The sequence below is a fragment of the Muscardinus avellanarius genome, assembly GCF_963383645.1.
Source record: "Muscardinus avellanarius genome assembly, chromosome: 3".
Lineage (NCBI taxonomy): Eukaryota > Metazoa > Chordata > Mammalia > Rodentia > Gliridae > Muscardinus > Muscardinus avellanarius.
In genome coordinates this window covers 18836618-18862313 of record NC_137788.1, presented here as the reverse complement: position 1 = coordinate 18862313, position 25696 = coordinate 18836618, and the positions used below count along the sequence as shown (strand labels likewise).

The 25696-nt window shown below is 46.3% G+C and overlaps 1 protein-coding gene across 1 annotated transcript; it reads left to right on the top strand.

Annotated features, from left to right (window-relative positions):
- Nucleotides 1-889: 889 nt before the first annotated feature.
- Nucleotides 890-25696, top strand: FUCA1 (alpha-L-fucosidase 1; the record flags this gene model as incomplete). Its single annotated transcript, XM_080691347.1, has 8 exons — nucleotides 890-1260; nucleotides 8429-8563; nucleotides 10697-10834; nucleotides 17150-17255; nucleotides 20978-21178; nucleotides 22086-22273; nucleotides 24969-25068; nucleotides 25556-25696. The coding sequence occupies 8 exons, from the start codon at nucleotides 890-892 to the stop codon at nucleotides 25694-25696; spliced, it is 1380 nt and encodes a 459-aa protein (XP_080547473.1).

Below are 25696 nucleotides of genomic sequence, written 5' to 3'. Positions count from 1 at the left end.
CACTCGAGAGGCTGAGACAGGAGGATCACACAGGTTCGAAGCCAGCCTTAGCTACTTAGTGAAGCTCTCAGCAACTTAGTGAGACTCTGTTTCCAAATAAAATATAAAATAGGTCTGGGAGTATAGCCCGGAGGTAGAAAAGCCCTTGGGTTCCACCTCCAGTACCACCCAAAAAAAATTTTTTTAATAACCAAGAAGACCATGAATGGACAGACAGGTCCACCTAAGACAAACAAATATACCAGCTACTGGCGGCTGCCCTTAGAGCTCCTCCAAAAAAGACCCCTTAGGAGAACATCCATCAAAGCGACAGCCGCCAGGACCCTGTTTTTGGTGTGAAAAAGCTGGACACTGGGCAAGGGCTTGCCCTGTCCCCCGAGAACTTCCCAGATCCTGCCCTCAGTGCGGCCAGAGAGGCCCCTGAAGTTACACTGTCCCTCTTTGCTGAGACACAGAGGGCCAGTTCTTGCTTTGGCCCTGGCAGCTCAGCAGGGGGTGATGGCCGATCTTCTGGGCCTGGTGGCTTAAGACTGACTTGGGCCTACTTCTGCTGGGCGACTTGGGCAAAACCGACTGCTCCCAATTCTCCGCACACCCGGGGCTGTCCCAGCCTCAGCGACTGAACCTCACAGTAGGTGCTGGGGGAAAGCTTTCCTCTGGACGCTCGGCATTGGGAGGTCAACGCCTCCTGGCGTCTTTCTCCCTTCGGCCGCCAGAGGGCGCTCCAGGAAAGGCCGACCGGGGAGGAAGCGACTCGGGATGCCGGCCGGCGTTGACCCGCCCCTCTTTTCTTCCTAGCCAATCGCTTGCGAGGGGGGCGGAGTCTAGCGCCCGCGCCCGCGTGTTAAGGGCGTGCGGTGCAGTTGCGGAAGCCGAGTTGCGGGAGCGGATGGGGGGGACGCGGGGGCCGCCGCTGCGGCTCCTGCTGCTGCTGCTGCTCCTGGGAGCCGCGGGGTCAGCGTCCCGGGCGCCGCGCCGATACACCCCCGACTGGCGCAGCCTGGACTCCCGGCCGCTGCCCGGTTGGTTCGACCAGGCCAAGTTCGGGGTGTTTGTGCACTGGGGCGTGTTCTCGGTGCCAGCCTGGGGCAGCGAGTGGTTCTGGTGGCACTGGCAGGGCGACAGGCTGCCCCAGTACCAGCGCTTCATGCGCGACAACTACCCGCCCGGCTTCAGCTACGCCGACTTCGGGCCGCAGTTCACAGCGGGCTTGTTCCACCCGGACCAGTGGGCCGACCTCTTCCAGGCCGCGGGAGCCAGGTGAGTGTGGGCTGCGGAGAGCGCGGGAAGTGAGCTCTCTAGAAGGCGGTGCAGTTGGGTTGCAGGGTAGATTCTCCCTCGCCTGCTCCTCTCAGCGCCTGGCGTGCACACAGTGCCCTAGAAAGGGCTGGATTGTGTTGGGAACTGCTGGGGCTTGGGATGGCTAGTTCAGGAACCGAAAGCCCGAAGGCAGCCTTCGTTTATGGGAGGCTGGGCCATCCTGAAGGAATGACCCCTGAAGGCCCTGTGTTCCCTGGTGTTACACCAGGAAGAGCACTCAGCTTCCCCTGACAGTTTGACCGTCCAGGGGGAAGTGGGTGGAGGTGGAGGCAGGGAGGTTCCCCTGCTCCAGGCTTACAGCAGCCTTGCCTTCTTGTTCCTCAGTCATCTTCCTGGTGTCAGGTTCTCTTGCCCATTAGGTTTACTTGTACTAAAGGGAGCAGAAAACTGGTATTTAGTGTTTGACATAAAATGCATGAGAGCTGGGTGTGGTGGCGAACGCTTGTAATTCCAGGACTTGGGAGGTTGAAACAGGAGGATCACAGGTTTATGGCCAGCCTCAGCAACTGGTGAGGCCCTCCGTAACTTAATGAGACCCTGTTTCAAAATAAAGAATAAAAAATCAGGCTGGGCCCGGCGTGGTGGCGCACGCTTGTAATCCCAGCATTTGGGAGGCTAAGACCGGAGGATCACGGTTCACAGACAGCCTCAGCTACTTAGTGAGACCCTCCGCAACTCAGTGGGACCCTGTTTCGAAAATAAAGAATAAAAAAATGGGCAGGGGGTGTAGCTCAGAGGTCGAATGCCTCTAGGTTCCATCCCCAGACCCGCAAAAAAAAAAAAAAAAAAGGCTGGGAGCGGAGCTCAGAAGTAGAATGCCCCTGGGTTCTATCCCTAGCATCACACACATATTAAAAAAAAAAAAAAAAGATTTTAAGAGAAAATGTGCTATGGAGAGAGGAATGTGAGTCACAAACCTAAAATATTAAAGTCCAGGAGCCACACCAGCCACTAATTAAATCTTTACAAGACCGTATCTATTTTTCTTTCATTAAAGTAAATGAAGCCAGGCGTGGTGACGCACCCTTGTAATACTAGCATTCGGGAGATTGAGACCAGAGGATCACAGTTCACGGACAGCCTCAGCTACATAGTGAGGCCCTTTGCAACTCAGACCCTGTCTCAAAATAAAGAATAAAAATAGAGCTACTTAGATACACCCCCCGGGTTGCCGGGACTCAAGCTTGTAATCCCCGCGCTTGGGAGGTGGAGACAGGAGGATCATGCAGGTTCGAAGCCAGCCGTGCTAGCTTAAGAGACCCTGTTTCCAAATAAAACCCCATTTCCAAACAAAAAGTATAAAATAGGTCTGGGGGTGTAGCCCAGAGGTAGAGGGGTTTTCAGGAACTCCAGTACCACCAAAAAAAAAAAAAAAAAAAAAAAAAAAGACCAGGGGATGTAGCTCAGAGGTTGAATGCCCCTGGGTTCCATCCCCAGATGCTCAAAAAAAAAAAAAAAAAAAAAAGTAAATGAAATACTATACTGAGTCGACTTCCGGGAAGATGGCGACCGAGAAAAGTGGGGCTTAAGAGCCCCGCTAACAACAAATCTCCATTACCACAAAATCAGCGCCTTTCAAAGCCAGAAAACAACATCACCAGAGAAACAAAAAAAATCACCAGGCTCCAGAGAGAAAGCGGACTGAGAACAGAGCCACAGAGGAGATCCTCACGCCCGAGGACGCGGCTTCACGCCCGAGGACGCAGCAGCAGCGCCATACTGCTGGCGGCACCGGCGAATTCACGGGACGGCCACAGCAAGCCGAGGGGAGCCGCTGCGGAACAGCCAGGCGGGATTTCCCGGCGCAGAGGGCATCTAAAGCTCCCAGTGGCTGAGCTCAGCACACACTGCAGGGATTCAGAGTGGAAATCAAAACCAAGAAAAAAAAAACGCCAGCCCCATAGCCGAGGGCGTAGCAGCGGTGCCATATTGCCACCGGCGGCAACAGCACTGAATTCACCGAATTCAGTACAGCTACATCTGCGTACTCAAGAACAGTGAGTCAAATTGTGGGCCACAGCGGAGAAATCCCAGTACTGTACTCACTGGGACTTGACCCAGTGGGGGAGGGGTGGTGGCAGAGATATCACACCATAGGAGAACGTGCAACCTGGCACCCCCCACAGTCTAAAGCAGCCTCTATCGACTCTCTGGGTCGGAGACTCTGTGATACAACCCAGTAAAGGAGTAGTGGGGTCTGAGATACTACTGACTCGAGATCCAGAGCACCTTAAGTGAAGTCATAGTGACCCAAGGGAAGAACCCAGAGAAGGCACAAACTTCCGAAATCATGGGAAAGAGGAATAATACTGGAGCAATGAATGCTCACAACCCCACAACATCAGAACCCGATAAAACAGAAAATCAGAGATTTCTAGAAGATCAAATCAGGAAAATAACTGTAGAAATAATAGAGGTGCTTCGAAAAGAACTCAGAGAGAGCCAAAAAGAGATAAAGGATGCAATTAATGAAGTAAAGGCCTCAATTCAAAGCACAAACAACCGATTAGACCACATGGAGAAGAGAATCTCGCTCTTAGAAGATGATCATTCCAAAAATGAGCGCATAGTTTCTAATCTAGGAAAAAATATCCGACAGCAGGAATCTGATATTGAAGAAATATGGGTCCATCTTAAGAGAGCTAACCTAAGAATAATTGGAATAGAGGAGGGAAAAGAAAGTGAAACCAAAGGGATCAACAATCTCTTCAAGGAAGTAATAGCAGAAAATTTTCCAGACATAGAGCAAGAGGTCGATACGCAGGTCCAGGAAACGTATAGAACTCCCTTTAGACAGGATCAGAGAAGAGGATCCCCACGCCACATAATTGTCAAAATGACCAATGTGGAAGCCAAGCAGAGAATCTTAAAGGCAACAAAAACAAAGGGCCAAGTGACATTCAGAGGCAAACCAATTAGAATCACTCCAGACTTCCCAAACCAAGTCATGAGAGCCAGAAGGGCTTGGAGTAACATATTCCCAATTTTGAAAGAAAACAACTTCCAGCCAAAAATTTCCTACCCAGCAAAACTTTCTATCAAATTAGATGGAGAAATAAGAAGCTTCCATGACAAACAGAAACTGAAGGAATTTATGTCTTCAAAACCAGCACTAGAAAAAATACTCAAAGAGATTAACTATAAAGAAGAAATAGGTAACACACATCACAACTAGAGAAACAAGATTTTCCATCCAACAGACAACTAAGATTGGTTATCTGTGGAGATTCATTACTTATGTTAGTCTTTTACCTATCTGTAAAGGGTATTGTTTGCCTTTATTGTTGTTAATTTTTAGGATTTCTAGTTGGAATATTAATATACCTTCAGATATAGCATTTGGAAATATTTTATCCCATTCTATTAGTAACTGTTAACTCTGTTTACATTGTCTTTGGATATACAATATGTTTTTTATTTTTTAGGGAGTTTGTATACTCTTCTGTTGCCTGTGCCATTGAAATCATATCCAAGAAATCACTGCCAATTTCAATGTTGTGAGGTTTTATGACCCAGATTTTCTCCTAAAAGTTTATAGTCTTAAGATTTATATTTAGGTCTTTTGAGTTAATATTTGTATATGGGATTAGGTAAGGGTCCAATTTTATTCTTTTCCATGTAATTATTATTTTTCAACAATATTTACTTAAAAGATTATTATTCCCGTCACCAAATGTCCGTGGAAACCTTGTCAAAAATAACTTGACAATATAGGGAAGAATTTAGCTCTAGTCTTTTATTTAACTCCAGTGGTTTATATATCTGCCTTTAGAATAGTACTACACTGTTTCAATTATTGTAGCTTTATATGGTTTGAAATCAGAAAATATACATCTTCTAGCTTAGTTCTTTTTCAAGATCGTTGTGGGTACCTAGAGTCCATATTCCATATTAGGATAGATTTTTTTCTGAAAAATAAATATATAAATATATGATAGTTTCACCTAAAAAATAGAAAAAAATAGATTCTCTGGTAAGAAAGAAAGCAAAAAGAAATATTGAAATGTTATCTTTAAGTCATCAAAAGCTTGGTATCAGACAAATGAAACTGTTATGAGATTATCATTTTTAATTTTTGATAAATTGCTATACTAGATGTCAATCACTAAGCCAAGCATGGGAGGGAGGGATAGGGAGAGAATGGGGTGGGGATCAGGTGGGGGCTGACTGGGCAATGTGTGCATGTATGTCTACAAAAGTATGTATCCCACTATTATGTATGAATACAGTGCACCAATAAAAATAAATAAATAAATAAAAATAAAAATTTGTCTTATTCAAAAAAAAAAAGAAAGAAAGAAATACTGAGTCATTTGGTTATTTCAGCACTTGCCTTTTTCCCCAGCCCTTTGGATCCTTTATTACCTCTGCACAGGAGAGACAATCCTATCGGCTTGCTAAAACAAACAGCTTGGCCGGGCATGGTGGCGCACGCTTGTAATCCCAGCATTTGGGAGACTGAGACAGGAGGATTGCTGCAGGTTGCAAGCCAGCCTCAGCTACTTAGTGAGGCCCTTTGCAACTCAGTGACATCTTGTTTCAAAAAATTAAGAATAAAAAATAGGGCTGGGTTTGTAGCTCAGAGATAGAATGCCTCCGGGTTCCATCCCCAATACCGCAAAAAAATAAATAAATAAATAAAGTAAACAGCTTAAATTTCTTTATTTCTTTTAATACTGGGAATTGAACCTAGGGATCTTCTACCTCCCAGCTACATCCTCAGCCTTATTTTTTATTCTTAATTTTGAAACAAAGTCTCACTAAGTTGCAGAGGGCCTCACTAAGTAGCTGAGATTGCCTGTGAACTGTGATCTTTCCTGTCTCAGCCTCTCAAGTACTAGTACTGGGATGGCAATCATGTGCCACCACGCTGGGTTATTTTGAAACAGGGTCTCACTAATTTGCGAGGGCTGGCTGCAAACCTGCGACCCTCCTGTCTCAGCCTCATAGGTACTAGGATTACAAGCATGCACCACCATACCTGGCTAACAGCTTACATTTCTATCATCTGCTCTTGCCAATAGAGATTTTTCTCCTTTGGGACAAAGAGTTAAAGAAAGTTAAGTGCCGGGGTCCAGCCCTAGCAGGAGTCGGGGGTCCGCGAGTGGTGGGGTGAGGAGTTGGCGGAGTTCAGCAGAGAAATAGCACACAGACTTAGTGGAGGGTGAAGCTGCTCTCTTTATCCGTCAAGCACTTTATACTTTCTTTTTTTTTCTTTTCTTTCTTTTTTCTTTTTTTTTTTCTTTTTCTTTTCTTTCTTTTTTTTTTTTTTTTTTTTTTTTTTTGGTGGTATTGGGGTTCCTGGAAGCCCTTCTACCTCTGGGCTACACTCCTAGACCTATTTTTACATTTTTATTTGGAAACAGGGTCTCCTAAGCTAGTGCGCGCAGCTGGCTTTGAACCTGCGCGATCCTCCTGTCTCTGCCTCCCAAGCGCGGGGATTACAAGCGTGCACCACCACGCCCGGCTATTTTATACTTTTTATTTGGAAACAGGATCTGGATCTCTTAAGCCAGCACTGCTGGCTTCAAAACTGCGCGATCCTCCTGTCTCTGCCTCCCAAGCGCGGGGATTACAAGCGTGCGCCACCACGCCCGGTTTATACTTTCTTTTTTGACTACATTTTACTCTTATGATTTTTCTCAGAAATAATACAGCGGTAAATATACAAAGAACTAATTCATCAAGACAAGATGGCAGACGCTAGTTTCTTTTCCTTATGGGAACGTTCCTCTTACAAGCAACCAAGGAAAAGATCAGACATCTGTTATTAACTACTAATGCAATATCATAACAGTATTCTATAATAAGTATTGAGTTGTCTGATTGATGTACGCTTTTGTGTTTTGTGTTTTTTGTTCTTGCGGGTCTAGGGATGGAACCCAGAGGCATTTGACCTCCGAGCTACACCCCGCTGCCCAATTTTTTTTTTATTTTTTTTGAAACAGGGTCTCACTGAGTTGCAGAGGGCCTGCTAAGTAGCTGAGGCTGTCCACGAACTGCGATCCTCCGGTCTCGGCCTCCCGAATGCTGGGATTACAAGCGTGCGCCACCACTCCCGGCTTACGCTTTCGTTTTTTAGTTACTAGGTACTACTGAGGAGAGGACCGTTTTACACTTTCCCATGTCCTAAGGCTGTGCCTGGTACCCATCTATTCTGTCCATGTACTCAGTTACGACCAAGGGGGTAGGGTTACTGGGGGTCAGTAGGCACCCTACCATAGCCTACCTCTAATTCCCAGAACTCATGACGGTGGGAACAACTTGTCTTGGCTCTGATTTAGTTTAGTTTTGTTTGTTTTTTGGTTGGTTGGTTGCTGGTACTGGGGATGGAACCCAGGGGCCTTCTACCTCTGGGCTACACTCCCAGGCCTATTTTATATCTTATTTGGAAACAGAGTCTCTTAGACCAGCCAAGGCTGGCTTCGAACCTGCGCGATCCTCCTGTCTCAGCCTCCCAAGCGCGGGATTACAAGCGTGCACCACCAAGCCCGGCTGTTTTAGGTTGTTTTGTTTTGTTTTTTGTTAATATCTGCTTGGGAAACACCTGGAGAGGATTAGTTGCCTTTAAGGCTTGTTCTGATTGTAATTGTCTGTGTCCTTATAGAATTTTTGTTAGGTCGATCATTAATAACATAAGTCTCAGATACCTTTTTGGTAACAAGGCCAATTTCAAGAAATCCCCAAACCCCCATGCCTAATACTGTTCCCCAGAAGGAGATGCCGCGCGCCCGTTCCCGGGAATGTCTGCCGAGCAGCGTTCCACTACAATGAGCCTTGCTCAGTTTTAGCCTGGGAAGAAGGCGCTGCAGTTAAGTATTTATACCCAGAGGGTTGAGGAATCAGACTGAGGTGCTCTTCTCTTTCATTACCCACTCCTTCCTTTCCTGTGGGTCCCCGGGGCTGGAGGTCAGAACTGTGACTTGCTCACATTTAGTGCCATTCCTGAAATAATACCCAGGGAGCACTGCGACCGCAGAAGACCCTGGGCGTCACTAACATAGTCACCCATCCCTGTGCACTCCCGACAGTCAGCTTCTCTCTGGGCAAGTTCACGCTGGCTGCCCGCTTCCTAATCCCTTTACTCCTTTGGTTTTGGTGTCCACAGGTATGTGGTCCTCACAACGAAGCATCACGAAGGCTTCACCAACTGGCCAAGTCCTGTGTCTTGGAACTGGAATGCTAAGGATGTGGGCCCTCATCGTGATCTGGTTGGTGAGTTGGGAGCAGCTGTCCGGAATAGGTGTGTGTCTCTGGGCAGCCACCCTGTCACCTCTTCTCGTCCAGAATTCTGGACCTTCTTTACTCTTGTGTGTTTCTCTAAGTTTGCGTTTGGCAGTTTGAGGCTTAGCCTTTTTCACAGGGCCATGAGATGCCATCAGAGAAGTTCACGGCCGTGTCCGCTTGGGTGAAGGATAATCCATGTAGACCCTGATGCTCCATCTGTAGCCTGCAAAGGGTCCCTTCTGGGAGGCCTTCCAACGCAGGGGCTTTTCCAGAGAGGACACGGTCCGGGTGCCTCTTCTCTGCGTTCCCCTTAGCCATCAGCACAGAGTGTTACAGGCGCTCAGGGAAGGTTCGGATGAAGATAGATCAAGCTGGGGACAGAGAAGGGCAGTTAAAGCAGCAAAATGTAAGGAAAGGGGCTACACAGTTGGTTCTAACTAATGCTCCCTAATATTTCCACTTAATAGGAAGTAACTTCCCAAGATCAAAGAGGCAGGAGGTAGCAGAGGTGGAATTTATTTTTCGGTGTTGAGGATTGAACCCAACACCTCATGCATGCCAGGTACGCACTCTACCCCTGAGCCTCTCACCCCCAGAAGGGAAATCTGAAGCCAGGTTTCAGTCTTTGAGCCCTACAGTGCGGGCTTAGGTGCGTGTGATGAGGAATAGCTCTTGTGCCATTCCCAACTCCAGCTCTGCTGGGATTTGTCACTGCGTTGTCCCGTTTCAGGGATAGGCTGGCTACCAGTCTGTGTCAGTCACAAAATCTGATTGAGCAGCCACGCCCACTCGTTGCTCACTGTCCAGCTGCTTTCAAGGTATAAATTGAGCATGAGATAGGAAACCACGTTCCTTACAAAGTAGGCTGCTGCCTGGACTTTTAAGAACAAGGTTACTGACTCCTGTCATGCGCTCAGTATTCAGTTCCCAGTACTGTGTTTTGCTGTAACTGCTGATTAGATCTTAGGTACTGATTAGATCTGAACTTTGGAAGCCATAATTTTGGCCTTCTGCAGCCCCTTTAGTCCCAAGTCACCTGATGCGATACCTGACGCTGCTTCTTTCTTATCTGTGCCTTGCAGTGCTGTCCTTACTCGGAATATAATGTTTTTGGTTTTTTTTTCATTTTTGGTGGTACTAGAGGTGGAACCCAGGGGCTTTCTACCTCTGGGCTATATTCCCAGACCTATTTTCTTTTCTTTTTTTTTTTTGGTGGTACTAGGATTCCTGGTAGCCCTTCTACCTCCAGGCTATACTCCCAGAACTATTTTATGTGTGTGTGTGTTTTTTTTTTAATTTGGAAACAGGGTCTCTTAAACCAGCGAGACTGGCTCCGAACCAGCACGATCCTCCTGTCTCCACGCCCCAAGCACGGGGATTACAAACGTGCGCCACCACGCCTGGCTCCCAGACCTATTTTCTATTTTATTTGGAAACAGGGTCTCACTAAGTTGCTGAGAGCCTCACTAAGTAACTGAGGCTGGCTTTGAACCTGTGTGATCCTTCTGTCTCAGCCTCCCAAGCACAGGGATTACAAGCATGTGCCACCATGCCTGGAGGAATATAATATTTTTATAACACTGCTCTTTTTTTTTTTCCCATTGGAGATTGAACTCAGGAACATTCTGAGCTGTACTAGGGATGAAACCCAGGAGCATTCTACCTCCAAACTACACCCCTAGTCCTATTTTTTATTTTTCTTTATTTAGAACAGGGTCTCACTGAGTTGCAAAGGGCCTCACTAAATAGCTGAGGCTGTTCACAAATTGTGATCCTCCTGTCTCAGCCTCCCAGATGCTGGGATAACAAATGTGTTCCACCACTCTTGGCTCTGAGTTTTCTTAAAACCAATTACTTGCTGGGCGTGGTGGTGCACGGGTGTAATCCCCGCGCTTGGGAGGCTGAGACAGGAGGATGGCACAGGTTTGAAGCCAGCCTCAGATACTTAGTGAGGCTCTCAGCAACTTAGTGACACCCTGTTTCCAAATAAAATAGAAAATAGGCCTGGGAGTATAGCCCGGAGGTAGAAGGACCCTGGGTTTCACCCCCAGTACCACACACCAAAAAAAAAATTAAAATTAAAAACAAAATAAAAACAATGACTTGTTCTTTGCCTAACAGCAGTAGTCACCTTGTTTTTCTATTTAAGGAACATCCGCTATGGCCTCTACCACTCACTCTTAGAGTGGTTCCATCCACTCTACCAACTTGATAAGAAAAATGGCTTCACAACTCAGAATTTTGTCAGAGCAAAGACCATGCCAGAGCTGTACGACCTTGTTAACAGGTAAGAAGCAGGGACAGTTTCGAGCTTATGACTGTGACCATAGGGTGCTGGTAAAGGAGGAGGTGAGATGTGGCGGCTAAGAAAATCTACAAGAAGATAAACATGGTGGTGCATGCCTGTAATCCCAGTGCTTGGGAGGCTGAAACAGGAGGATCACAGGTTCGCGGATAGCCTCAGCAAGTAGTGAGACTCATCAAACCTAGTGAGACCCTGTTTCAAAAAATAGATAAATATTAAATATATATATTGATTCTGGGCATAGAATCTAGAGGCATTCTAACTCCAAGCTACACCTCATCCCGATTTTATTTCTTTATTTGGAAACGGCATCTCACTAGGTTTCTGAGAGCCTTGCTACGTTGCTGAGTCTGGCTTTAAACCTGTGATCCTCCAGTCTCAGCCTCCCAAGTACTGGGATTACAAGTGTCTGCCACCACACCTGGCTTCAAAATAAAAATAAAAATGGGGGTGTCACTCAAACATAGAGTGCCCCTAGGTTCAATCTCTAGTACCATTAAAAAAAATTTTTTTTGAAACCACCATATAGAACCCAGGACAGTAGTAAGTCAGAACATCATGTCCCTCCCTGTTTTCTGTTTTTCTTCCGTCAGGACCTTGGAGGGGGTGGTAGGTCTAATGAACTGGGCGTCGTGTTCACTTGGAGGCTTTCAGCAGTGAGAGGCTGAGCTAATGCAGTCCGTGTAGGACTTAGAGTGCATTTAATTGCATCCACTACAGCAGTGCCTGGTACAGAGTAAGGGTGTTAGGGTGTTGTTATTATTCTGATCATTTTTCTTTTCTGTGGTGCTGAGATTGAGCCCAGGGCTTTATACATGCTCGGCAGGTGCTCCACCACTCAGGGGCGTCCCCTGCCTTATTTATTTATTTATTTATTTATTTTTTTATTTTTTTATTTTTTTTTTTTTCCGGTACTGGGTATGGAACCCAGGGGCATTCAACCTCCGAACTACACCCCAGCCCTATTTTTTATTCTTTATTTTGAAACAGGGTCTCACTGAGTAGCTGGGGCTGGCTGGGAACCGCAGTCCTCCTGTCTCAGCCTCCCGAAAGCTGGGATTACAATTGTGTGCCACCATGCCCCACCATGTCTCCAGCCTTTTAAATTTTCTTTTGAGACATAGTCTCACAAAGTTGTCCAGGCTGGCCTTGAACTGAGATCTTATTAAGTTGCTGAGGCTGCCTGCAAACCTGCATTTCTCCTGTCTCAGCCTCTCAAATACTGGTCTTACAAGCTGGATCCTCTTTTTATTTTTTGGCGGGTCTGGGGATGGAACCCAGGGGCATTTGACCCACGAGCTACACCCCCTGCCCTATTTTTTTATTCTTTATTTTGAAACAGGGTCTCACTGAGTTGCAGAGGGCCTCACTGAGTAGCTGAGGCTGTCCGCGAACCGCGATCCTCTAGGTCTCAGCCTCCCGAATGCTGGGATTACAAGCGTGCGCCACCACGCCCGGCTTGGATCCTCATTTTAGAATAGTAACAACAACAACGAAAAATTCTTTCTTCAGATTCTATTCAGATGACTTCTCTAAGGAAACAGTAAAATTATAAAAAATTTGAATCCAGGTGTATACCTCCAACCCCAGTACTTGGGAGGCTTAGGAGGATCACAGGTTCAAACACACCTCAGCAAATAGACTCTCATCAACCTAGTGAGACCTTGTTTCCAAATAAAAATAAAAAATAGGGCTAAGGGGTATAGTTCAGAGGTAGAATGTCCCTGGGTTTCATCCCCAGTGCTCCACCAACAAATATATATATATGAATATATATGAAAAAACGTATATGTATATATGGGTATATATATACATACATACATGTATGTATATATGTATGAATCCTGCAGAGGCGTGGCCAGATCTGGAAATTACTGGATTTGAAATCCCAGTTCTTCTTACTGGCTATATGGCCTTCTTTCTTACTGGCTGTATGGCCTTGAGCAAACTTAATCTTTCTAGATCTCAGTTTAATACATTTACACACACACACACACACACACACACACACACACACACACACACACACCCCTGTAGAGCTCAGGGTTATATTTGAAGGTGTGCGGGGGCTCAGGAGGATCCTGTAGGAGAGTTGGGGTACTGGTCAGTGCATTGGGGCGTAGCTCAAGCTCGGCATATGTCTTAAAAGCTAAAACCGTGATCCTACAGTTCTGGAACACCATTCTTTTGTATGTGTGTGTGTCTGCAGAATTGGTGTTAATTTTTTTATACTTGTACATTGCAATTACACACCATGGCGAGATTCAAAGTGACGTGCCCAGTGCTGTGCGCATATTCATGCATTTCCCTCCGTGTCCCAGCCCTCCCCTTCCCGCTCTCCACATGGTAGTGAGACTAGTAGTTATGCTTCATGTATAGACAGAACCTTATTTGAACTGTTCTCTTCCTCCAGCCTTGTTTTTCCCCTCCTCCCTGCCCCCCATTCCCCTGTGCTGCTCTGTTGGTCTGCCTCCACATTTGCGTATCTAACTGAAGTCCGTCTCTCTGTCTCTCTCTCTTTTTTACTGGGGATTAAGCCCAGGGATATTCTACCTCTGAGCTATACCCTCAGCCCAATTTTACTTTTTGCTTTTAAAACAGGGTCTCACTGCGATGCTGCGGGTTTTGCTGAGTTGCTCAGGTTGGCCACAAGCCTGTAACCCTCCTGTCTCTTGACGGCGGGCTCTAGCGGACACTGCTTGCTTTGTGGTCAATCCGTAGAAGGTGGCTGCTCCAGGCAGCTTCATAAAAATAGTCTTTTTGCACTAAAATGGCATGGAATCAGATGTGATCATTTGGAGAAAATTATGTTTACTATCTGGGGGTTGGGGAGGAGTTAGCTGACAATTCTCTTGGCCATTTGTAGCCAGCACTTTACTTTTTTTTTTTTTTTTTTTTTTTTTTTTTTGCAGTACTGGGGATGGAACCCAGGGGCATTCTACCTCTGAACTATGTCCCCAGCCATATATATATATATATATATATATATATATATATAATTTTTTTTTATTCTTTATTTTGAAACAGGGTCTCACTGAGTTACAGAGGGCCTCACTAAGTAGTAGCTGAGGCTGGCCGCAAACAGTGATCCTCCTGTTTTCGCCTCCCAAATGCTGGGATTACAAGAATGTGCTACCTTGCCCAGCTCAGCACTTTACTCTTATAAAAACTTTAGACAAAGGCGCTTGGGAGGCAGAGACAGGAGGATTGCTCAGGTTCAAAGCCAGCCGCGTGCACTGGCTTAGGAGACCCTGTTTCCAAATAAAAATATAAAATAGGTCTGGGAGTGTAGCCCGGGGGTTGAAGGGCTTCCAGGAACCCCAGTACCACCATCAAAAAAAAACTTAGACAAGGCGTCATAAAAATTAATCAAACACAGAAGTTAGCAAATGTCATGAGTCTTGATAAGGAAAGTCACGAGGCAGATGTGTGACAAGCTGAGAGGAAGGAGGGGTGAAACGTTTGGAGACATCAAAGATGGAACACATCGGGTGCTTTGGAATTTGTCCACTTGCGGACATATTCCACCCGGCCAAAACTGTGTATTCAGCTTGGGTCTGTTCAAGATGTTAATCTTAGCTGGGCGTGGCGGCGCAGTCCTAGCATTTGGGAGGCTGAGCCGGGGGATCGCGGTTCGCAGACAGCATCAGCTACTGAGTGACGACCCCTGCAGCTCAGCGAGACCCTGTTTTAAAATAAAGAATAAAAAGTAGGGCTGGGGAGTGTAGCTCAGAAGTAGAATGCCTCTGGGTTCCATCCCCAGTACCACCCCAAAAAATGTTAATCTCAGTGTAGAGCTCTAAAAGGCCCCTCCCCGCCTCATCCTCCCAAGTACTGGGATCCAGGCTTGTCGCCGCACCCAGCCTGAAGTCTTTTTTGTTTCCTGTTTTCATTTTAACTTCCACATCTGCAGAACACAGCCAGCCCTGCCTTTCTGAGCCTGACTGGTCTCTCTGAGCATCTTATCCTAGTCCATTCATTTTCCTGTGAATGACATCATTTTCTTCTCTCATGTGACTGAGTAAAATCCCACCGTGACCATATGCCACATTTTCTTTATCCATGTATCTACTGACGGACCTCTAGATGAGTTACATAACTTGCCTTTTGTGAATTGTGCTGCTATAAAAATGGGTACGAGGCCGGGCGTGGTGGCGCACGCTTGCAACCCCCCGCGCCTGGGAGGCTGAGGCAGGAGGATCGCGCAGGCTCAAAGCCAGCCTCAGCTACTTGGTGAGGCTCTCAGCAACTTAGACCCTGTTTCCAAATAAAGTATAAAATAGGTCTGGGAGTATAACCTGGAGGTAGAAAAGCCTCTGGGTTCCACTCCCAGTACCACAAAAAATTAAAAAAAGAATAAAAATAGGGCTGGGGGTGTAATTTGGAGGTAGAATGCCCCAGTCCCCAGTACTGCAAAACAAACAAAAATATACCACGGGTATGCATATGTCACTATTGTATTCTAGCTTTAATTCTTTTGTAGAGATTCCTCTTTAGTGGTCTAGCTGGGTCATATGGTAGCTCCATTCTTAGTCTTTGGAGGAACCTCCATACTGATCTCCCTGGTGGTTCTGCTCATTTACAGTTCCACCAACAGTGTATCAGAGTATCAGTCTCTTACACTATCTCACTGCCTCCTTATCAGCATTCAGTATTGTTTATATTCTTTTTTTTTTTTGGTGGTGGTGGTACTGGGGTTCCTGGAAACCCTTCTACCTCCAGGCTACACTCCCAGGCCTATTTTATATAATTTTTATTTGGAAACAGGGTCTCTTAAGCCAGCGAGGCTGGCTTCGAACCTGCGCGATCCTCCTGTCTCCGCCTCCCAAGCGCAGGGATTACACGCGTGCGCCGCCACACCCGGCTCATTATTGTTTATATAATTCTTGATGATTGCCACTTTATTAGATGGGATCTCAGGGCAGTTTTGATTTGCATTTCCCTGATTGCTGAACGAAAAATGTTTAACTTATTTCATATATTTATTGGCCATTTCTTTTGAAAAGTATATTTTTTTATTTGCTGTACTGGGGATGGAACCCAGAGGCAATTCTACCGCCGAGCTACATCCCTTGCCCCGTTTTTAACTCTTTATTTTTAAACAGGGTCTCACTGAGTTGCAGAGGGCCTCACTAAGTAGCTGAGGCTGTCCGCGAACCGCGATCCTCCTGTCTCAGCCTCCCGAACGCTGGGATTACAAGGGTGCGCCACCACGCCTGGCTTGAAAAGTATCTATTCTGTGCAATAGCCCCATTTTTTAAATTGGTGCCTATATATGTTGGCCAGTGTCTATATATGTTGACTCCAACATATATTTTTTTAATAATTGCAAGATTTTAGTTTAATTTCTAGGTCTCTGATCCCTCTTGACTTTTGTGCGGAGTGGGAGATAGGGGTCTGCTTTAATTCTTCTACATACGGATATTCAGTTTTTCCAACACTTTCTCCAGTGTATATTTTTGGCGCCTTTGTCAAAAAATACCCATAACTGTGAAGATTGGTGTTTGTATCTTCTATCTGCAACACCACCCGTGAGTGTGTCTGTGTGTGTCTGTCTCTGTGTGTATCTGTGTGTGTCACTGGGGATTGAACCCAGAGGTGTTCTACCTCTGCTCTACACAGTCAGCCCTATTTTTTTTTAAATAGGGTCTTGCTGACTTGTTGAGGGTCTTGCTGAATTGCTGAGGCTAGTCTCAAACCTGCAGTTCTCCTGCCTCAGCCTCCCAAATACTGGGATTATGGGTTGTTTTTTTTTTTTTTTTTTTTTTAGTACTGGGGATGGAACCCAGGGGCATGCTACCTCTGAACTATACCCCCCAGCCCTATTTTTTATTTTTCATTTTGAAACAGGGTCTCACCAAGTTGCAAAGGACCTCAGTAAGTAGCTGAGGCTGGGATTACGAGTGCGCGCCACCACACCCAGCTTATGTTATTCTTTATTTTGAAACAACATCTCACTAAGTTGCGGAAGGCCTAAGTAGCTGAGGTTGACCACAAACCTGCAACCCTCCTGTCTCAGCCTCCCAAGTCCTGGGATTATAAGCGTGCGCCACCACACCCGGCCCGCAGCGCCTTCTTAAGAGGGATAAAGTTTGTTTTCAGCAGGGGCTGTGTTAGCAAAGTGGTTTGTGATGGCCGCTGTTGTTCCCTTAGTTTTCCACATTCTCTGCACTACAGAATTTGTATGGTCTTGCCAAAATGGAATTAAATTATTTTTAAAATATTTGCTGCAAAAAAAAGGTCAGCGCTGTGAACGCATTCAGACAGTGATCTCTGTCCCGGCTGTGTCTCTTCCAGCTACAAGCCCGACCTGCTCTGGTCTGATGGGGATTGGGAAAGTCCTGATACTTACTGGAACTCCACGGAATTTCTTTCTTGGCTCTACAATGATAGCCCTGTCAAGGTAGGCAATTAAAAGACTTACTTATTTGCTATGATAAAAGAAAATACCAGCCGGGTGTGGTGGCGCACACTTGTAATCCCCGCGCTTGGGAGGCGGAGACAGGAGGATCGCGCAGGTTCAAAGCCAGCCACGCGTGCTAGCTTAGGAGACCCTGTTTCCAAATAAAAAAGTGTAAAAAATAAGGTCTGGGAGTGTAGCCCGAAGGTAGAAGTGCTTCCAGGAATCTCAGTACCACCAAAAAAAAAAAAAAAAAAGAAAGAAAGAAGGAAAGAAGGAAAAGAAAATACCAGAAGCCAAACCCTGAAGTATTAACAGCAAGCTCAATAAACAGCAATATCAGTATGGGCCAGTAGGGACTAGGACATCTAACAGACACTGAAGGTTTCTCCCAGGGGTGTTCTGCCTCTAACCTACAAGCCTGATTTATTTGTGTGTGTGTGGGGGGGGGGGTACTGAGGATTGAGCCCAGGGACACTGAGCTACACCCCCAGCCCAATTTTATTATTATTTATTTATTTTTATTTATTTATTTATTTATTTATTTATTTATTTATTTTTGGTGGTACTGGGGGTGGGACCCAGGGGTTTTCTACCTCCACACTACACTCCCAGACCTATTTTATATTGTTATTTGGAAACAGGGTCTCACAAAGTTACTGAGAGTCTCACTAAGTAGCTGAGGCTGGCTTTGAACCTGCGCGATCCTCCCATTTTTAGCCTCCTAAGCACGGGGATTACAAGCGTGCGCCACCACGCCCAGCTTCCAATTTTATTATCTTGAAACAGGTTCTCATTAAGTTGCGGAGGACCTTACCAAATTGCTGAGACTTTCTACAAACCTGTAATCCTCCTGCCTGCATTCCAAGTACTGGGATTACAAGTTTGTGACACCACGCCCAGCCTTATTTTTTTTTTTAAAGGGTCTTACTAATTTTCTAAGGCTGGCCTTGGACCTGTAATCCTCCTGTCTGAGACTTCCAAATATTAGGAGTACAGTCATGTACCACCCAGTGAGAAAATAAACTCTTAGCAATTTTTTTTTTTTTTTTTTGGTGGTACTGGGGATGGAACCCAGGGGCATTTTACCTCTGAGCTACACCCCCAGCGCTACTTTTTTTGTTTTTGTTTTTTTTTGTTTTTTGTTTTTTGTGGTACTAGGGGTGGAACCCAGAGGTTTTCTACCTCCGGGCTATACTGCCAGACTTATTTTACACTTTATTTGGAAACAGGGTCTCACTAAGTTGCTGAGAGCCTCAGTAAGTAGCTGAGGCTGGCTTTGAACCTGTGCGATCCTCCTGTCTCAGCCTTCCAAGCATGGGGATTACAAGCGTGTGTTACTATGCCTGGCTTCCAGCACTATTTTTTATTCTTTATTTTGAAGCAGGGTCTCACTGAGTTGCAAAAGGCGTAAGTAGCTGAGGCTGGCCATGAACCAGAATCCTCCTGTCTCAGTCTCCCAAATGCTGGGATTACAAGCGTGTACCACCATGCCCAGCTCCAAATAAATATTATAAATGGGAAATGTATATACAAAACATAAAATTAAGCAATAACAATTGAATGAGGGGTATCTGTCACCTCACCTGCCACTTGATTATATGGTTTTACCCTCAAGGGACAAAGTCATTTCCCTTATATACAAATTCTGGGGTATAAAGCCTACCCACCACCTTCCCCATAATCAAACTATTAGCCCATGTATAATGGCTGCCCATTTACAGTTTGTATAGCAGTACTTTTACAAAGTAGCAGAAGTCTGGGCGTGGTGACGCACACTTGTAATACCTGCGCTTGGGAGGCTGAGACAGGAGGATCGCACAGGTTCGAAGCCAGCCTCAGCTACTGAGTGAGGCTCTCAGCAATTTAGTGAGATCATGTTTCCAAATAAAATATAAAATAGGTCTGGGAATATAGCCTGGAGGTAGAAACCTCTGGATTCCACTCCCAGTAGCACCAAAAAAAAATAAGTAGCAGAAGTCTTAATCTTTGCTATAGAAAGCCAGGCACAGTGCTGTGCATTTTTACTCTTAATACTTGGGAGACTGAGACAAGAGGATTGCAAGTTTGAGACCAGCCTTAGCAACTTAGTGAGACCCTGTTTATTTATGTTTGTTAGTTGTTACACCCCCAGCCCTATTTTTTATTCTTTATTTTAAAACATGGTCTCACTGAGTTGCAGAGAACCTCACTAAGTAACTGAGGCTGGCCAAGAACCGGTGATCCTCTTCTCTCAGCCTCCCAAGTACTGGGATTACAAGCGTGTGCCATCATGCCCAGTTTATAGTTTTATTTTGAAACAGGGTCTTGCTAGGTTGATGAGAGTTTCAGTATTTATTGAGGCTGTCCTCAAATCTGCAATCTTCCTGTCTTAGCCTCCCAAATACTTAGATTACAAGTGTGTGCCACCACACTGGGCTCAAAGACCCTGTTTTAAAGTAAAAAAGGAGCCAGGCGTGGTGGCACACGCTTGTAGTCCCAGCATTTGGGAGGCTGAGACAGGAGGATCGTGGTTCGCAGACAGCCTCAGCTACTTAGTGAGGCCCTTCGCAACTCTGTGAGACCCTGTTTCAAAAAAAAAAAAAAAAAAATGGAGGTGTAGCTCAGAGGTAGAATGCCCCTGGTTTCATCCCCAGTACCAAAAATAAATAAATAAATAAATAAATAAGGCTAGATGTATGGCCCAGAGGTAGAATGTCCCTGGATTCAATCCCCAGTATCAAAAAAACAATTTTTTTCTTAAATTTAACATGTTCAAGCCAGTCATGGTGGCGCACGCCTTTAATCTCAGTACTTGGGAGACTGAGCCAGGAGTATCCAGACTCAGCTACTTAGTGAAGCCGAGCAATTTAGTGAGATGCTGTTTCAAAACAAAGAAAAAAAAATAGGAGCCGGAGGTGGTGGCTCACACTTGTAATCCCAGCATTCGGGAGGCTGAGACTGGAGGATCTTGGTTTACAAACAGCCTCAGCTACTTAGCAACTCAGTGAGACTCTGTTTCAAAATTAAAAAAGAGACTAAAGATACAGTGCTGTGGTGTCACTCGGGTACAGTGCCCCTGGGTTCCATCCTCAGTACCGTTAAAAAAAAAAAAAAAACAACGTATATAGGGGTGGGGTGTAGCTCAGAGGTAGGGTACCTTAGGTACAATTTGTAGTGCTGCAAAAAAGTAAAAAAAAAAAAAAAAAAAAAAAAAAAAACGGGCGTGGTGGCGCACGCTTGTAATCCCCGCGCTTGGGAGGTGGAAACAGGAGGATCGCACAGGTTCGAAGCCAGCCTCGCTGACTTAAGAGACCCTGTTTCCAAATAAAAATATAAAATATGTCTGGGAGTGTAGCCCGAAGGTAGAAAGGTTTCCAGGAACCCCAGTACCAATCAACCAACAAACAAACAAACAAAAAAAAGCTTCAATAAAAACAGGCACCCCCAGCTGTGATGTCATGTTCCTCTAGACAAGTCATCTTATCCTCAGCACCACTGACACTTGGGGACAGTGGGGGCGGGGGAGGGGAATGTCCTCAGGGTAGGATGTTTGGTAGCATCCTTGACCTCTGCCCACTAGGTGGCAGTAGCACTGCTTCAGTTGTGTCAACCACCACCACCTCCATCCTGCGAGCACCACTGCTTCATACTAACCGTTCTGTGCTTCTGAGCAGACTGTCCTGTCCATTCGCACCGCGTCACGGGGCTAGGTGGTGACTCCCTGGCTGTCCTTCCTCCGTTAGGATGAGGTGGTGGTAAATGACCGATGGGGTCAGAACTGCTCCTGCCACCATGGAGGGTTCTACAACTGTGAAGACAAGTTCCAGCCGCAGAGCCTGCCGGACCACAAGTGGGAGATGTGCACCAGCATCGACAAGAGGTCCTGGGGCTACCGCCGCGACATGTCCTTGGCTGAGGTATCCAGCGTGGCAGAAATCATCTCAGTAAGAGCAGCTCTGAGTTCATTCTTAACTCTATATCTCGGTAGCCAGGCATGGAGGCGTGGGAGGCTGAGGCAGGAGGATTGCGGGATTGCGCCTGCCCCAGCAATCTGTGTGGCCCTCTGCAAGTTAGTGAGACCCTGTTTCAAAATAAAGAATAAGTCGGGCGTGGTGGCGCACGCTTGTAATCCTTGCGCTTGGGAGGCGGAGACAGGAGGATCGTGCAGGTTCGAAGCCAGCCGCACTGGCTTAAGAGACCCTGTTTCCAAATAAAAAAGTATAAAAACATAGGTCTGGGAGTGTAACCCGGAGGTAGAAGGGTTTCCAGGAACCCCAGTACCACCAAAGAAAGAAAGAAAGAAAGGAAGGAAGGAAGGAAGGAAGGAAGGAAGGAAGGAAGGAAAGAAATAGGCTGGAGGTGTAGCTCAAAGGTAGAATGCCCCTGGATACCTAAAAAAACAAAAACACACCTCCACATCTTAGCAGCCTTCTGAGAGCCATGGCCGGTCAGAAGCACAGGCTGCTGCAAGCCTCAAGGCCATTGAGCTGCCAGAAACCTGGCCTAAGGAAATGACTCAGTCAGTCACAGAAGAAACTTGTACACAGAGATGGTCTTCTAGGAGTGTGTGTGTGTGTGTGTGTGTGTGTGTGTTACTGGGGACTGAGCCCAGGGGCATTCTACCTCTGATCTATACCCTTCGCCCTATTTTATTTTGAAACAGAATCTCACTATCTTGGTGAGAGTCTCACTACTTCCTGAGGCTGTCCTTGAACCTGTCTCAGCCTCCCAAGTCCTGGGATTACAGGCATGCGCCAACATACCCAGCTCACGTGTGTGTGTCCCGATCGTCGTGCCACGCGGCGTTAGTTGACGGCGTTAGTCGACGTTCGTTGTTTCTGCCTTCTCTAGGAGCTGGTTCAGACCGTGAGTCTGGGAGGCAACTATCTTCTCAACGTTGGCCCAACAAAGGATGGCCTGATTGTTCCCATCTTCCAGGAAAGGCTTCTCGCTGTTGGCAAGTGGCTGAACGTCAACGGGGAGGCCATCTATGCCTCCAAACCCTGGAGGGTGCAATTCGAAAATAAAACATCTGTGTGGTGAGTCTCTTCTGATGTGTGCAGGAGCAGGACAGTGGCCTGCGCTGTACCGGGGTGTTTGGGTCCACAGTGTTCAAGCCAGGCTGAGAGTGTCATCATCATCACCATCATCATCATCATCATCATTATTATTATTATTATTATTAGTTCTTTTTTTTTTTTTTGCGGTAATAGGGATGGAACCCAGGGGTGTTCTACCTTGAACTACATCTCCTGTTTATTTTGAAACAGGGTCTCGCTAAGTTGCAGAGGGCCTCACTAAGTAGTTGAGGCTGGCTTTGAACCTGCCGTCCTCCTTTCTCAGCCTCCCGAATGCTGGGATTACAAGTGTGCACCACCACGCCCAACGCCCAGCTTGAAAATGTCTCTGCTGTAAACTCTGTGAGTGAGTTGGGCTGTATCTGAGCAGGGAGGGAAGCAGCAGGTTTAGAGAAAAAGGAAAGAGCTGCAGTGCGTTGGTCAGTTAACCTGTGATTGCTACGCTCACTACCTCCCGAAGTAAGAGCCATCAGCGCCCGTGGCATCCACGGTGCGCAGGGTTATGCCAAACTCTCCGTTTACACTTGGCCTTCTGGGTGTAGTTACTTGATCCTGCACCCCGTCTTCAGCTGCAAATGGGGTGATGATACTTAATTTCATAGAGTTGTTCTGGAGCCGGAGTAAGATAATATATGGAAATTACCCAGCAGAGCGCCAAGTATAAGCCAAAAGTATTCAAGAAGAGAAAGCAGCCGGGCGTGGCGGCGCACGCTTGTAATCTCAGCACTCGGGAGCCTGAGACAGGAGGACCGCGGGTCGTGGACAGCCTCAGCTACTTAGTGAGCCTCTCGCAACTCAGTGAGACCCTGTTTCAAAATAAAGAACAAAAACTATATATATGGCTGGGCTTGTGGCCTGGAGGTATTTCCATCCCTAATACCTTAAAAAGAGAGAGAGGGGGGGGGATATCACTGGTGTTACACCAAAGGGTTTAGAGTTTAGATCTCTGCGTCAGGGACACACGCTAATCCTTCCATTTGGATGGGTTCCTACCTAGTGATTTTCTTTTTCTCTCTTTTTGGCCACCCCCCCCCAGCCCTATTTTATTTTTTTTAAACAGTCTCATTGGGTTGCTGAGAATCTCACTAAGTTGCCAGTATTGGCCTTGAATGCACGATCCTCTTGTCTCAGACTCCCAAGTACTAGGCTGGCAGGCGTGGGCCACCATGCCAGCTTATTTAATGATTTTTATCCTCTTCCCTAAATGTAAAAATCTCAAGATGACAAATTTGTCTTCATTGTGTTTTCCTGACCTTGCTATATTCTCTATTTTCTCATGGACTTGGAATTTAAAAAAAAAAATTGAATAATAAAATGGCATCATTGTAACACTGCTAGTGTAAGTGTTAATTTAAAAAAAAAAAAAACTTGCCAGGCATGGTATTGCACACCTGTAGTACTTGGGAGGCTGAGACAGGAGAATCAAGGTTTGAGATGAGCCGGGCGTGGCGGCGCATTTTGTAATCCCTGCATTTGGGAGGCTGAGACCCGAGGATCGCGGTTCACAGACAGCCTCAGCTACTTAGTGAGGCTCTCAGCAAATTAGTGAGACCCTGTTTTAAAATAAAGAATAAAAAATTGGGCAGGGGATGTAGCTTGGAGGTCAAATGCCCCTGGGTTCCATCCCCAAACCCTCAAAAAAGAAAAAAAAAAAAAAGTTTGAGATGAGCCTTAGCAACTTAGCAAGACTCTTTTGAAACAGGCTCCCTGTTTAAAAACAAAAAATGATCAGGGCGTGGTGGTGCACGCTTGTAATCCCAGGACTTAGGAGGCTGAGACAGGAGGATGGCAGGTTTGCAGCCTGCCTCAGCTACTTAGTGAGGCCCTCTCCAACTTAGTGAGACCCTGTTTTATTCTTCAAAATAAAAGAATAAAAAAGCCGGGCATGGTGGTGCATGCTTGTAATCCCAGCATTTAGGAGGCTAAGACGAGAGGATCGTGATTCGCAAACAGCCTCAGCTACTACTTAGGCCCTCTGCAACTCAGTGAGACCCTGTTTCAAAGTAAGAAATTTAAAAACTAGGGCTAAGGGTGTAGCTTGGAGGCAGAATGATCCTGGGTTCCATCCCCAGTACCATTAAAAAAAAAAAAAAAGGCCGGGCGTGGTGGCGCACGCTTGTAATCCCCGAGCTTGGGAGGCAGAGACAGGAGGATCGCGCAGGTTCGAAGCCAGCCGCGCGCGTTGGCTTAGGAGACCCTGTTTCCAAATATAAAAAAGTATAAAATAGGTCTGGGAGTGTAGCCCAGAGGTAGAAGGGCTTCCAGGAACCCCAGTACCACCAAAAAAAAAAAAAAGAAAAAGAAAAGAAAAAAATAGGACTGGGGTTGTAGCTTGGAGGCAGAATGCTCCTGGTTCCATCCCCAGCACCACACACACACACACAAAGGGTGGGCGTGTAACTTGGCAGTAGAACGCCCTTGGATTCAATCCCCACTCCATAAAATAACAGCTTAACTATTCAATAGAAGGGAGAAGTGGATGGCAAGGAGCTCTAGCCTGTTTCCTTCTAGCAGTCCTTCATTGGTACTTACCGGCTTCTGACTAGCAGCAAGAGGCTCAGGTTTGGGTGTGGTAGGTAATTACAGCAGGATGTCTAAGATCGTATATCAGGACAAAGTCCTGGGTGTCTTTGGCAGTGATGCTTCTTTTTTCCAGGTATACCTCGAAAGAATCCGCAATTTATGCCATCTTTCTGCACTGGCCAGAAAATGGAACCTTAATCCTTGAATCCCCCATAACTACCCCGACTACAGAGGTAAGGAAGGAGCTTCAGTCAGTCCTTTTCTAAGAAGTAACTTTTTCTAGCTGGGCGTGGTGGCGCACACACGCTTGTAATCCCAGCATGCAAGAGGCTGAGACAGGAGGATCACGGTTCGCAGACAGCCTCAGCTACTTAGTGAGGCCCTCTGCAACTCAGTGAGACCCAGTTTCAAAATAAAGAATAAAAATAGGGCAGGGGGTGTAGCTCGGAGGTAGAATGCCCCTGGGTTCCATCTCCAGACCCGCAAAAAATGAAAGTAACTTTTTCTAAAGGGACAGGCAGGCCTTCCATCTGTCCGTCCATCCGTCCTCCTTCCTTCTTTCCCTCCCCTTCCCTCCCTCCCTCTGTCCTTCCTTCCCCACATTCCTCCAGCATTGATGCCCGTTAGGCCATGTTCCCTGCCCAATGTGCTTGTTTCCACCATAACTTACACTCAGTGTTTCATTCCAGGCCTTTTTTTATCCCCTTTTGCTTTCTGCAGGCAAAGATGCTAGGGATTCAGGGAGCTCTGAAATGGAGCCGAAACCCTGCCACAGGGCTCCTGGTCTCTCTGCCCCTGTTGCCGCCCTCCGCTCTCCCGGTGGCGTTTGCGTGGACTGTAAAGCTGACAGGAGTGAGGTGA